This window comes from Cyprinodon tularosa, unplaced genomic scaffold (assembly GCF_016077235.1).
Source record: "Cyprinodon tularosa strain WSP-4 unplaced genomic scaffold, ASM1607723v1 ctg409, whole genome shotgun sequence".
Lineage (NCBI taxonomy): Eukaryota > Metazoa > Chordata > Actinopteri > Cyprinodontiformes > Cyprinodontidae > Cyprinodon > Cyprinodon tularosa.
The window spans coordinates 667514-681779 of NW_024039129.1; the positions used below are offsets into that span (position 1 = coordinate 667514).

At 39.3% G+C, this 14266-nt stretch overlaps 1 protein-coding gene and 2 long non-coding RNA genes across 5 annotated transcripts; all 3 read left to right on the plus strand.

Annotated features, from left to right (window-relative positions):
* The first annotated feature begins 4357 nt into the window (after positions 1 to 4357).
* Positions 4358 to 7497, plus strand: LOC119792072 (acidic leucine-rich nuclear phosphoprotein 32-related protein-like). Its single transcript, XM_038298535.1, has 2 exons — positions 4358 to 4397; positions 6665 to 7497. Exon 2 carries the CDS (start codon positions 6748 to 6750, stop codon positions 7495 to 7497), a length of 750 nt encoding a protein of 249 aa, XP_038154463.1. The 5' UTR covers positions 4358 to 4397; positions 6665 to 6747.
* Positions 7498 to 8023: 526 nt separating this feature from the next.
* On the plus strand, positions 8024 to 9715 carry LOC119792066. 2 transcript variants are annotated; one of them, XR_005281929.1, is made up of 5 exons: positions 8024 to 8486; positions 8568 to 8688; positions 8860 to 8938; positions 9022 to 9164; positions 9681 to 9715. It is a non-coding gene; the product is annotated as an uncharacterized LOC119792066 (long non-coding RNA). The 2 variants fall into 2 exon arrangements; XR_005281930.1 differs by having other exon boundaries at positions 8024 to 8471.
* A 2267-nt stretch (positions 9716 to 11982) lies between these two features.
* On the plus strand, positions 11983 to 13966 carry LOC119792048. Of its 2 annotated transcripts, none has more exons than XR_005281926.1 (5): positions 11983 to 12687; positions 12769 to 12889; positions 13063 to 13141; positions 13225 to 13367; positions 13884 to 13966. It is a non-coding gene; the product is annotated as an uncharacterized LOC119792048 (long non-coding RNA). The 2 variants fall into 2 exon arrangements; XR_005281927.1 differs by having other exon boundaries at positions 11983 to 12672.
* The last annotated feature ends 300 nt before the right edge of the window (positions 13967 to 14266 follow it).

The window sequence follows — 14266 nt, forward strand, 5'->3', positions numbered from 1 at the left end:
ATCCACACGTGAGAAAGGGAGGCTGTGCACGAGGATATCAGACCACCAAGTTTGATGTGGAGATGATTCTGCCACTAGAGGGTGCTAATGCTGCTGTTGGTGAGACGCATCACATTCACTTCCTGTTTTGACTACTGAGCAGTGTTTTTGCTCTTCAGGCTATCTCCGTTTTTCCTCTCCACTGTCGCTACAAGCATGCTTGGTCTGAGGGATTGCATTCGAGTCAGTGAGTCGATGCAATCAGCTGGTTTTCCTTAGACAGAAAACTTTCCAAACCGGTCAAATTATGTAAATATCAAATGACTGTTCTGAATCTCTGTCCTGATGATTGGTGTGACTCATTTAACTTCAGGTTAGGATTTCTCTGTGATTATGTTACCTAGTGTGTGTGTCCCAGTGTTACTTGTTACACATAGAGGTTTCTGGTAGCAATTAAATTTCATAACATGGTGATATCGTTTTGGTACATTTCAATTCAGAATTGATGTCTGGTTGATATAAAAACGCATGAAAATGTGGAAACGCTCCTCAGTCCTGCTGTTAGGTATGATGGAGGATCTGTAATGCTGTGGGTCTGTTTGTCAGAGATACAAACATGTGCAATCCCAGTTTGTGGAGAAGATATTTTAATATTTCTTTTTTGTAGCTAGTTTATGTAGCAACTCAAGTTAAAGGATGAAAAGAGATTAGCATCTCCACTCATGGGAAATCTCTGATTGCTTGGTAGCAAGTAGACAATTTAATCATGGAATAAGATGAATTACATTTAAAATAGAAATAGGAAAAAGAAACTCCATTTTATTATTTCAAGTGCATAATACCTAATTATCTAATTTTAAGGACAGAAATATTCGTTCCATTGACGGATAATGCTATTTACCAACTCCAAAAAAAGGGAAATACACTTAATTAAAAAAAAGATTTCTTTCTTGAAATGCAATTTTAACATGGCAGATAGCAGCCCTTAGGAATGAATTTGGACACCACTGTTTTAAAGATTAGCATGACATTATAACAATGTGAGAAACTCTGGGCAGATGATATTTGTAGTTTATTCATTTTATTAAGGCGTTAGTTGTTGCCAATGTGGCCAAGTTGTTCAGATGAGTTCTCATATGAGAGCTGTAGTTTGTTTCTGGTAATAGATTCAACATTTAACCTTTTTTCAATAGTGAAAGTTTGAGGAGAATCAAGAAAATCCTGTTTTCTTTTTGGTTTGTTTTTAAATAAGAAACCAAAAGAGCTTACTTTATTTTTTGTGTCATTTTTATGCTGAAGTTCTTTCCAGGTGGGGTTGAATCTGTAGCAGGTGGTTCTACGCATCAATACATCATTTGGATTCTGAAAGTTATAAGGTTCTTTAAAATTACACTGAAAATTATACAGAAAAGTACTGATATTAAGACATTTTATTTGAATTTTTGAAAACTAATACTTTTTGAATACCTACTTGAACATTCATTTCTTCCATATAAAACTAGGTTTTTATTAAAAAATCAAAAAGAAAAAATAAGATTAATACAAAGTGGAAGGTAAAATCACGGAATTAGACTAGACTAAGACTTAGAAAAACTTTATCAGCATTAGGTATACAGAGAATGTATACAAAACTATGTTTATACATTAATAATATATTTTCTTTCATAGTGCAACCCTCTACAGTAGTTGCACTGCTTATAAAACACTAAGAGTCAAGAGATAGGGTTATTTAAATCTAGATTCGCAAAGAGGTTGGTCAAAACCAAATCCCATGGCAAATATAGCTTCCACCCCAATAAAACACCAAACAAGTTAAGTTTAAATTTGTATTAGAATATTGATTATGAACAATATAAATCACAAAAAGGACAGGGGAATAAAAAAAAAATACAATGTACCTATGAGATCTCGGGGGAAAATTAAATAAACTTGGTCCAATGTCCAAAATGAAAACTACCCTTGAGTGCACTCAAAATTAAAGTTGTCCTACCACCCCTTAATACTCAGAGTCCAAACTAAGGATTCTCAAAGGAGCCTCTGTGGTGCTGCTGAGTAGAGGAGGTGGACCAAGGAGCCAGGCACCCGGGCGACCAATTGCGCTGATGAGATGAAGAAACGACCTCCAGGGATCCGAATTAAAAAGGAACCTTAATAAAAAAAACAGTCTACACAAGATGCACAGAAATTAAAGATTAATATTATTCACTAATGTCCATGTTTAATTTTTACTAATGCTTTTTAGTCCATTCTTTTTAACTTAAATATATAGTATACAGAAAATGCAGCAGAACACATTAACTTAGATTGGGAATATAGATTTGAAACAAACTTTCTCCAAAATCCAGTTTAAATGAAAAAAATAGTGCAACTGGCTTCTGGTACCATCACATTTGGAATAAACAGCATAAAACAAAGCCAACAACCCAGTTATACATAGAAAAGCAAACAGCCAGTAATTTGTGCCTAATGGACGTCTTTTAGAGCAGCGGTCCCCAACCACCGGGCCGTGGACCGGTACCGGTCCGTCGGTCATTTGGTACCGGGCCGCACAGAATAATTTATCAACGATCAGAGTCTGAGTGATGTTTTATTTTGAAAAATCTAAAAAATTGCGGTATTCTTTCCCAATAACATCAGTCGGTGCATCTATGCCTCTTGACACAGGTTAAGACTCATCCTATCTATAACATCCTATCTTTGTGAAGCGGGATTATCTGCGGTTACAGCGACCAAAACAAAGCTATGGAGCAGACTGGACATCAGGAGCACACTTCTTGTGTCATTGTCTCAGATTACGCCTCGATGGGACCTGCTTGTTTTATTTTTATGCTGTTTGTATTTGATGTTACAGTATGCCAGTCGTATCATTTTACTTGATCGTTTTTACAAAGAGTATAAATCCCGGGTCTGCGAAAATATTGTCTGACATATAGCAGTCCGTGGTGCAAAAAAGGTTGGGGACCGCTGTTTTAGAGAACACAATTCAGTGAGTAAAACATTTTACACACCGTGAACAGCTATCACAGCTAATTTTAAAAGTCATCCTGACTGGTTTGTAAAAAATTAAGGCTTAGATATCATTTAACACCCTTTTATATCGTGTTTCAATAACTACATCATGTGCTAAATACACAAAATGGTACACCTACCGAGACAACTCGATTCAGATTCATATCAATTTCCAACGGAGTTCAACAACATTCACCAGCCTGGTGTATCTGCAAATAAGCTATGAAATATATTCTGAATCCTTTTTATGCTTAAATTGCTTTTTATGGAAAATTTACCTCGTTTCTATATGCTGCCACCCAGTGGTGAAAATCGGAGTTGCACTTGATTCCTAATGTCAGCAGGAAATGCATTACATTGAGGTAATTAAGGGGTTAAATTAACAGGGTTACAATAAATACATTCGGAAAACAGGAAAACAGCATTTTCATATTTAATTGGATTTAATTTGGGGATACATTCTTTTATACCTTTCAAAAAATGATAATGGACCATCCTCCTGGTGCCATATAGGCTATAACAGTCAAGTGGAGAACCCTGCGTGTCAAATATTGAAAGGGATACCCGGTGTGTCATTATGTGACGCAGAGGGAGCCTGACCAAGCGTCCAAATGTGACGAGTTGGGATGGAGAATGTGTTTAATATTTTCTAAATTGAATACTTCAATACTTCAACTTGAGTAGATGTTTAAACGAGTAACTTTTAATTGTAGTTGATTAAGTTTTTAATAGTATCAAGTACTACTATTGAGTACTTCGTCCACTACAGTGGAGATGAAGAAAAAAGAAGCTTTGGATTGAAATTTCTTTCCAAATTCAGATTCAGATTTATTGCAGAATGTGTTTAATATTTTCTAAATTGAATACTTCAATACTTCAACTTGAGTAGATGTTTAAACGAGTAACTTTTAATTGTAGTTGATTAAGTTTTTAATAGTATCAAATACTACTATTGAGTACTTCGTCCACCACAGTGGAGATGAAGAAAAAAGCAGCTTTGGATTGAAATTTCTTTCCAAATTCAGATTCAGATTTATTGCACAATATTTCAAACTATGGTAGAAAACCTTAGAAAGCGGCCAGTGAGCTTTAGAACTCGCTCCTTTGCCTCATTAAATGCAAACTTTGACTGAACTCACCTTTGGGTGAGGATAAAAATATATTACTGCAGAAAAACGTGCTTTGTTTGATGCTAATTAGCTGGTGCAGTAACATGCTTTTCTAATTGATCTCACGCAGGCGTGCGTGCGCACGCTCACCCGCTGCCATGGAAACGGAGCACCAGCCATCTTTAACGCTCATTTCTAACCTGAACCTTGGAGATTGTAGTTGCTGCTTTCTGTGGCTTGCTAATCTGCTAAAGGTGGGCTTCGCATCGCTGGACAACTGGTTCCTGGATCATCTGAAAGGTTTGTGTCACTCTTTTACTATGTTAATTAAAAACAAAAATGTTATGTGAAAAATTATTAGTTTTAAGTTTTTTCATGGAAGTTGTGACAGCTAGCTTAGCTTAGCTTCTAGCATCTTTGACATCTCAGAGATTAAAAGTGTTTTGTGTTTTTGTCAGGAATGTTAACAGTGATTTAGTGATTTAAAAAATATATTTGTGTTTAAGAAAAACACCTTTGTTGAATTTGAGGTGAAATGTTTGTAAACTAGATGTGCTAGGTCTATGATTTTTAAAAAATGCCCTTAAAATAAGTTTGCTCTATATGAAAATGTTGGTGAAATTACAATAAATAAATATAAAAGACAGTTGAAGGAAATTTAGCATAATATATTATCAAACTAAACTGTTTATTTTTTTGCATTTGATAAAAATATATATCATTTTGAGTGTTTTGGAAGTTGACTGAATTTCTCTCAAGTTGTTTAATTTAGTTAATGTGTTTAGGAAATTTTTTTTTATTTATTTAAATAGATTTTTATTGGTTGGAAATGGGAGGAATGATAACAGAAATGTAATGATATAAAACAAAAACACCTTTTGGTTTGTGAAAATAATCTTTGATGAATTTATTGTGGAAATGGTTGAAAATATATAAAACAGTTTTAGAATAAAACGTTTTTTTTAAAATATATTTGAACTTGAAAAGGAAGTTCTTTTTTAAAACATGCAGTGGTAAACATATTGGTCTCCATGGATACCTTAGTAGAATGCATTAAATCGGTCTCCACCAGTCACGTGACTTTTGTTGCTAAGACGCCATTTTAGGTGGAAAAGGCGTGGTGTAAACAACCGCAGCATAGCTAAACGAAGGCATAAAGGCCTGTTTACATAGCAGCCTGTCCAAGATAAGTCATTACAGTTAACATAAGCCTGAAAACAGGGTCGGATTTAGGAAAATCTGTCTCCGCCAGTCACGTGACATTTGTTGCTAAGACGCCATTTTAGGTGGAAAAGGCGTAGTGTACCGCGCCCGAGGTAAACAATTGACGTCACTTGGCGGAAAAATATATGCCAAGGTGGCATATATTTTTGACTTTAATGGAAGGTCAAAGGTGTTAAAAATTTGTGATTTTAAAAGTTTCTGGATTCAGAGGATCGTTTTTGGTGAGTTTGGTATCAAATTCTTGCAAAACAAGTTGGCGCCTGGCCCCTTCTGTCAGAGAAGGACTCGAAGAACAAGTATGGTCTCCTTAATACAACAATAAACAACTTTAGCTTTTAAAATTATTTTGAAAGGTCACGTATTTCTTGTTATATTAATAAAACCCTAAACATTATCATTTTTTTTTTTTTTTTTAGTTTTGTTTCCTAAAACACTTTAATGTTTGCACTTGACTAAAAATCAGATCCTTTACATTTTTGGGCAGTAAAATGTTTAGAACCTGGCTGAGTTTATTATAAGTGCTGTCTTTGTGAGGAAAGCGTAAAGAATAAATGTTTGATTCAATATATTATTTAAAAGTGTTTCTGCAGCCCTTGTTTTGATCTTCAGGTTAATGTAAATAATTGAATCTTATCTGTCACCAGAAATAATACAGCTTGTTTACAGATGACTTCATCATTTTCTAGATCTTCAAAACATTTAACGCTGGATGGTTTCTTCTAAACAATTAAAAGTTCTGTATAGGATCCCCTTTCTTAGATTTGTAGAAAAAAAATTGAATCTGAATTGTCCCTCTAATTGTCTGCACCTGCGCATTGGGTGCAGAAGCCTGTTAAAGGGCAGTATTTTCAGAGACCCAAGATTCTGAGACGCTGATTGGCCATTAAATTATTCAATTCACCTAGCAATAGTACATGATGGCAGATTCTATGCACTTGTGGGGCAGTCTAATCAGAGCCCCAAGACAGAGACGGTAGGAGTCTGTCTGTGGAAATCCACAAATGAATAACAGTAGATAGGGAAATGTACTGAGACAGGAGCACACAATCGTATACGCCCATATATACATATTTTTAAATATTTCTGTGTGTATTAACTTTTGTATTATTGTGTCTTTTACAACCATGTCCATTTTTATTTTAAAACTAACCAAACCACCAACATTCTTAATATGTTTTTTATTGGGTTATTTTAGCTCACAGATCAATGTTCTTATTGATTAAATCTACTTTAACCTGACAAACTCACACAGGCACATCCAGCAACCTAAAATAAAGCATTTCATTTTTTATTTAATGTTCCTTTATTAATGTTCCTGGTCTAATGATGTCTTTCCCTCACAGTTCCAGTCGCCGCCCTTCCTGACCCGGAGCTCCTGTTCTGGATTCAGGAACTGGGTAATTTTAATTTCAATTTTAATAACGTCATGGGAGAACTGAGGAGAAGGATGAGGATGAGGAGGTTGAGAGAACAGTTACACATTGAGGAGGTGGAGGAAGGTTTTTTTGATGATGAGGAGGAGGAGGTAGAGGCTGAAGCAGTAGTGGTGGAGGAGAATGAGGAGGTGGAGATACAGGGTTTTGTGGAGGTAGAGGTTGAGGACGAGGTTGAGGATGAGGCTGAGGACGAGGATGAGTATTATAGGTATTTTTCTAGCGAGTCTCTTGGTGGGGCTGAGGACGAGGATGAGTATGATGGGTATTTTTCTAGCGATTCTCTTTATGGGGCTGAGGACGAGGATGAGGATGAGGATGATATGTCTTTTTGTAGTGAGTCTCTTGATGAGGCTGAGGACGAGGATGACGAGGAGGCTGAGGATGAGTTTGAGGCTGAGGATGAGTTTGAGGCTGAGGATGAGGCTGAGGATGAGGATTATAGGTCTTTTTCTAGCGAGTTTCTTGAGGTATCTAGTGCGTTCTCCGGATATGACACCACAAGCTCTGAGGAAGAAGACGATGAAGATTCCCCGGACTGCCAAGAAGACCGTGCCTCTAGGAAAAGGAGAAGAGACGAAGATGAGGAAGATGATGAAGACAATGACCACCTTCCACCTCTTCTTCGGTTCCCCCTGAGGATCCCCCCCCTTCAGACTCCCTTGGAACCAGGAGGAGCCGGAGGATACCCCGGACTGCCAAGAAGACCGTGCCTCCAGGAGAAGGAGAAGAGAGGAAGATGATGAAGAGGAGCCCCCTGGGAAGAGACCTTGTGGCGAGAGGCATGTTTGAGAAGAGGGATTTCAAGAACCTTCCTTTAACGCCTTCAACTATCTATTTTATTGCTGATTTGGTGACTTTTGGAGGTGGGAAGGCTGAAGGACTGGAAACAGTCACACCTAGATATCATTTATAGATCGTTTTTATATCTGGCAGGTCTAGGGATGCCTTAGGTAGCGTCTTGCACCGTGGCTTTTCTTTACCCCGCTGCTAGATTTTGATGTCAGTTTTAGATGTTAAGAATTTCCGTTAGCACAGACATCTGAGGAGATGATAACAACTAATAAAAGGTGTGGAACATGACAGCTGGTTAAGGCAGAAATAGTCTAACATGCTCTACATCTAATGTGGACATTCTGCTAGATAACAGAAAGCAACCCAAACAGTTTTGACAAGAAGAATCACAGAATAGAGGCAAATGAACAAAAACACATAGATAAAAACACAAAAAGACAGAAATTAAATTAAAGTTCAACCACAAGGAGGCAAACAAATCCAAGGAAACTGCTGGACATCGCTGCTGAGGACGACTGAGGAGGTCAAACCTAAACCCTAAAGGAGAAAAAGAAGGTAGAGAGATGACGCTTGGTGGGGCTAATTGATTTAGACCAGTTAGAGGCAGAGGACAGGACTAATGTAGGGATTTGAGTTGTGAAGCACCGACTGTTAGAAACAGCTTTCCGATGTGACTTGGTCTAGTTCTAGATGTTCCTCTGGTTAGTTAGTTTTCAGGCCTAGTTTGAGGGAAAAGAACCCTCTGCAGAAATATTCTCCATATCATCTAGGCCTGTCCTGACCGCAGTGGATCTCTTCTGTGTTTTTTGAATCCCATGTTGGACCGAGCCGCTACAAGCTTTGGGCCAATCAGAAGATGCTGATGAGATCTGCAGCGACCAAACCAGAGGAGGATCATCTGAGCTGCTGACCTTCACAAAGAGTGAGAGCATGTTCAGTAAGGAGCAACAATAATCCTTCATTTAAATATAACGTTAACATTTCAGGTGGCCTCACTTAATTTTTCATGTATGTTCAGACACTGTGGACGTCCAAAAGCAGAACTCCTGTGAGGAACCGGGACATCCAGGATGATGAGGAGCTTCCCAGTCTCTACCTGAGGACGGCACAGAGAAAGACTGGAACAGAAAACACACGGAGTAAGACTATTAACACGACAAACCGACAACTCAAGCTTCCCAGGCCTGATTAAAAGCTAACAGTCATTGAAACACAGAAAGACCAAGATTATGATGAAAACAACATCCTGACCCAGATTTCAACTTGATGTCGAGGAAATTCTGTAGATTAATTTGTCTTATTTTTTTCAGGGAAAGCAGGTTGAACATGGAAGCAGTGTTCTAGCAGTCGGATCACATTGGAAAAGAATCCATCCACATGTGTTTGGAGGTATGTTGGTTGTTGTTTGACTAGAGAAGCATCGCATGCAGACAGGTTAAGACTGTGAGGATGCTTTGCTTTCATTTATGAAGGAGCTGAAGAAGAGGATGGAGCACACAGACCGCTAAGGAGAAGAAACATGGCTCCTCTATTTGTCTCTCCAACGTTCTGGAGTCTGAAAAACGTTGACGACCCCGCAGCTAAACCATCAGTCTGCTCCACCCAGTAGAAGAAGGTAATGAACCTTTATTGCTTCCAGATGTTCATCAGTATTGGTGAAGATAGTAAAAATAGATCCAGAACAAACAGATACAAAAGCTTCAACCATCCCATCAAGGTGGTCTAACCTTTAATCTTTATCTTTCCATCATGAGTGGATGTTCACCTCTATTTGCATCTCTGTAACCAAACCTTTACCAGAACCAGAAGTTCTGACTTTTCCATTAAACCACAGATAAACAGTTAAGAAGCAGCTTCTGATCCAATATGGGAGAATTTCCCCCTGGTTGATCTCTGAAGGTTTTTTTTAGAACTTATTCAAGCAGAGAAACGACCGACTGAAGACTCCAACAAATGCAGCATTTTCAGGCATTTTCTCCAAGCATCCATTGTTTACAGTTATCACTTCTGTTAACTTTAGGTTCACCCTGTGTGTTTCCCTCTTCTCTTGGTTAAAGTTACATTTCTCTCAGTGTGTTTAAATGTCACAGACTAGCGTGTTTGTTCACTAACTCCTGTTCTTCTTTTCCAGATGAGGTCATCTGCTCCTTGGACCGGCGCCTCTGTTACTGTCGGACGTCTGCTGTCCTGTTAAAGACCCGCTCAGACATGGAACCGGGGTCTGCTGGAGGTTCCTTCCTGCTTAAAGCTGGTTTTCCTCTCCACTGTCTCCTCATTGCTCAGGAGGAGGCACTGCAGCAAAATTAACGACTGTCTGTGATTGGCTGAGCTTCCTTGGGTTGAAGACATTTCTCTGAATGCCACGATAAACTGACTTTATCTTCACCATGTTGTAAATAGGATCTAATTGGATATTTGTGTTTAGATTTGGTTCTGTGTTTGTGTTGACTTCTGTTATATGTTTCTGTATTAAAATTGTCATTTTAATTGCCTTTAGATGACATTTTCTGTGACTTGTTTCTATTTTAAGACTGATTTATATTAAATCCCCTTACTGCACAGGCGTCAAAGTCGTTCCAGAAAGGGCCGTGTGGCTGCTGGTTTTCTTTCCACCCAAGCAGTAGCACACCAGACTCCATTCATCTCATCAAGGTGAGTCTAGTCTTAACCTGATGACTTGATGGGATGAATGGAGTCTGGTGTGCTACTGCTTGGGTGGAAAGAAAACCAGCAGCCACACGGCCCTTTCTGGAATGACTTTGACACCCCTGCCTTACTGGGTCTGGTTCTGTTGAAGTATGCTTCCTGTCGTTCTATCTTTACCTGTTATTTCTCACTATAATAAAGGTTTGATTGTAGTAATGTGAACAGGATCTGTTTGTATTTTCTGGTAAAGTGTCTTGAAATAAGTGGTTGTAAATTGATTCTTTATAAATAAACCAAACTGAAGTCAAATGGAGCAAGAGTCCTAATATTACTATAGTACAGCGCTTTGGCAGATTGGTGGTTATTATTGTTTCTCTGTTGGGGGGTCTGACCTGACAGCTCATGTTAACAGAACAATTGTTCTTGTCACTTTGCAGTGTCAAAATAATTAGCTCTAAAAAAGGACAGTGAGACGTTCCTCCTGCAGTTCTTCTCATTTTATTGACCTTATAGATAATCTGGGAGTTTAGCAGCAGAGCAGACAGGACACATCAACACTGAGCCATACAAAGAACAACAAACAAATATGGGAGGATAATTAAAGATTAATGTTAAAATAAAGCAGTAAAAGATTCAATCAACTAGGACGATAGCAGGAACTAAATGTTTAATGAACCCAAAAGCAAACAGCTTTGGTTAATTAGAATAAAACTTGGTTTTAAGGTGATTTTCTCTTCTTTAAACTCTACATTTATATCTCTACCATACTTGGTCCCTCAGGGTTGCATTGCTCACTCCTTTTAGCAGACACCAACTAGTTAATGATTCAGGCTCCTATTCTATCAGAGGAAAATGGATTTAAATGGATTAATGATCCTAAACTCACATTTAAACTGGTTTTGGAATAGATAAAGCAGCTTTAAATGAACATCTGGAACCTCTGCCATTGTCATGTCTGGATGATCACGTTTAAGGCTACATTCACACTGTGTCAAGGAAAACCAGCTGATTGCATCGACTCACTGACTCGAATGCAATCCCTCAGACCAAGCATGCGGATATGACACCACAAGCTCTAAAGAAGAAGACGATGAAGATTCCCCGGACTGCCAAGAAGACCGTGCCTCTAGGAAAAGGAGAAGAGACGAAGATGATGAAGACAATGACCACCTTCCACCTCTTCTTCGGTTCCCCCTGAGGATCACCCCCCCCCCCCCCCCCCCCCCCCCTTCAGACTCCCTTGGAACCAGGAGGAGCCGGAGGATTCCCCGGACTGCCAAGAAGACCGCGCCTCCAGGAGAAAGAGAAGAGAGGAAGATGATGAAGAGGAGCCCCCTGGGAAGAGACCTTGTGGCGAGAGGCATGTTTGAGAAGAGGGATTTCAAGAACCTTCCTTTAACGCCTTCAACTATCTATTTTATTGCTGATTTGGTGACTTTTGGAGGTGGGAAGGCTGAAGGACTGGAAACAGTCACACCTAGATATCATTTATAGATCGTTTTTATATCTGGCAGGTCTAGGGATGCCTTAGGTAGCGTCTTGCACCCTGGCTTTTCTTTACCCCGCTGCTAGATATATTTTTTTAGATGCTAAGGAGTCTGGCAGGTCTAGGGATGCCTTAGGTAGCGTCTTGCACCCTGGCTTTTCTTTACCCCGCTGCTAGATATATTTTTTTTAGATGCTAAGGAGTCTGGCAGGTCTAGGGATGCCTTAGGTAGCGTCTTGCACCCTGGCTTTTCTTACCCGCTGCTAGATTTTGATGTCAGTTTTAGATGTTAAGAATTTCCGTTAGCACAGACATCTGAGGAGATGATAACAACTAATAAAAGGTGTGGAACATGACAGCTGGTTAAGGCAGAAATAGTCTAACATGCTCTACATCTAATGTGGACATTCTGCTAGATAACAGAAAGCAACACAAACAGTTTTGACAAGAAGAATCACAGAATAGAGGCAAATGAACAAAAACACATAGATAAAAAACACAAAAAGACAGAAATTAAATTAAAGATCAACCACAAGGAGGCAAACAAATCCAAGGAAACTGCTGGACATCGCTGCTGAGGACGACTGAGGAGGTCAAACCTAAACCCTAAAGGAGAAAAAGAAGGTAGAGAGATGACGCTTGGTGGGGCTAATTGATTTAGACCAGTTAGAGGCAGAGGACAGGACTAATGTAGGGATTTGAGTTGTGAAGCACCGACTGTTAGAAACAGCTTTCCGATGTGACTTGGTCTAGTTCTAGATGTTCCTCTGGTTAGTTAGTTTTCAGGCCTAGTTTGAGGGAAAAGAACCCTCTGCAGAAATATTCTCCATATCATCTAGGCCTGTCCTGACCGCAGTGGATCTCTTCTGTGTTTTTTGAATCCCATGTTGGACCGAGCCGCTACAAGCTTTGGGCCAATCAGAAGATGCTGATGAGATCTGCAGCGACCAAACCAGAGGAGGATCATCTGAGCTGCTGACCTTCACAAAGAGTGAGAGCATGTTCAGTAAGGAGCAACAATAATCCTTCATTTAAATATAACGTTAACATTTCAGGTGGCCTCACTTAATTTTTCATGTATGTTCAGACACTGTGGACGTCCAAAAGCAGAAGTCCTGTGAGGAACCGGGACATCCAGGATGATGAGGAGCTTCCCAGTCTCTACCTGAGGACGGCACAGAGAAAGACTGGAACAGAAAACACACGGAGTAAGCCTTTATTAACACGACAAACCCACAACTCAAGCTTCCCAGGCCTGATTAAAAGCTAACAGTCATTGAAACACAGAAAGACCAAGATTATGATGAAAACAACATCCTGACCCAGATTTCAACTTGATGTCGAGGAAATTCTGTAGATTAATTTGTCTTATTTTTTTCAGGGAAAGCAGGTTGAACATGGAAGCAGTGTTCTAGCAGTCGGATCACATTGGAAAAGAATCCATCCACATGTGTTTGGAGGTATGTTGGTTGTTGTTTGACTATAGAAGCATCGCATGCAGACAGGTTAAGACTGTGAGGATGCTTTGCTTTCATTTATGAAGGAGCTGAAGAAGAGGATGGAGCACACAGACCGCTAAAGAGAAGAAACATGGCTCCTCTATTTGTCTCTCCAACGTTCTGGAGTCTGAAAAACGTTGACGACCCCGCAGCTAAACCATCAGTCTGCTCCACCCAGTAGAAGAAGGTAATGAACCTTTATTGCTTCCAGATGTTCATCAGTATTGGTGAAGATAGTAAAAATAGATCCAGAACAAACAGATACAAAAGCTTCAACCATCCCATCAAGGTGGTCTAACCTTTAATCTTTATCTTTCCATCATGAGTGGATGTTCACCTCTATTTGCATCTCTGTAACCAAACCTTTACCAGAACCAGAAGTTCTGACTTTTCCATTAAACCACAGATAAACAGTTAAGAAGCAGCTTCTGATCCAATATGGGAGAATTTCCCCCTGGTTGATCTCTGAAGGTTTTTTTTAGAACTTATTCAAGCAGAGAAACGACCGACTGAAGACTCCAACAAATGCAGCATTTTCAGGCATTTTCTCCAAGCATCCATTGTTTACAGTTATCACTTCTGTTAACTTTAGGTTCACCCTGTGTGTTTCCCTCTTCTCTTGGTTAAAGTTACATTTCTCTCAGTGTGTTTAAATGTCACAGACTAGCGTGTTTGTTCACTAACTCCTGTTCTTCTTTTCCAGATGAGGTCATCTGCTCCTTGGACCGGCGCCTCTGTGTCTGTCGGACGTCTGCTGTCCTGTTAAAGACCCGCTCAGACATGGAACCGGGGTCTGCTGGAGGTTCCTTCCTGCTTAAAGCTGGTTTTCCTCTCCACTGTCTCCTCATTGCTCAGGAGGAGGCACTGCAGCAAAATTAACGAGTGTAACTGTGATTGGCTGAGCTTCCTTGGGTTGAAGACATTTCTCTGAATGCCACGATAAACTGACTTTATCTTCAGCATGTTGTAAATAGGATCTAATTGGATGTTTGTGTTTAGATTTGGTTCTGTGTTTGTGTTGACTTCTGTTACATGTTTCTGTAATAAAATTGTCATTTTAATTGCCTTTAGATGACATTTTTCTGT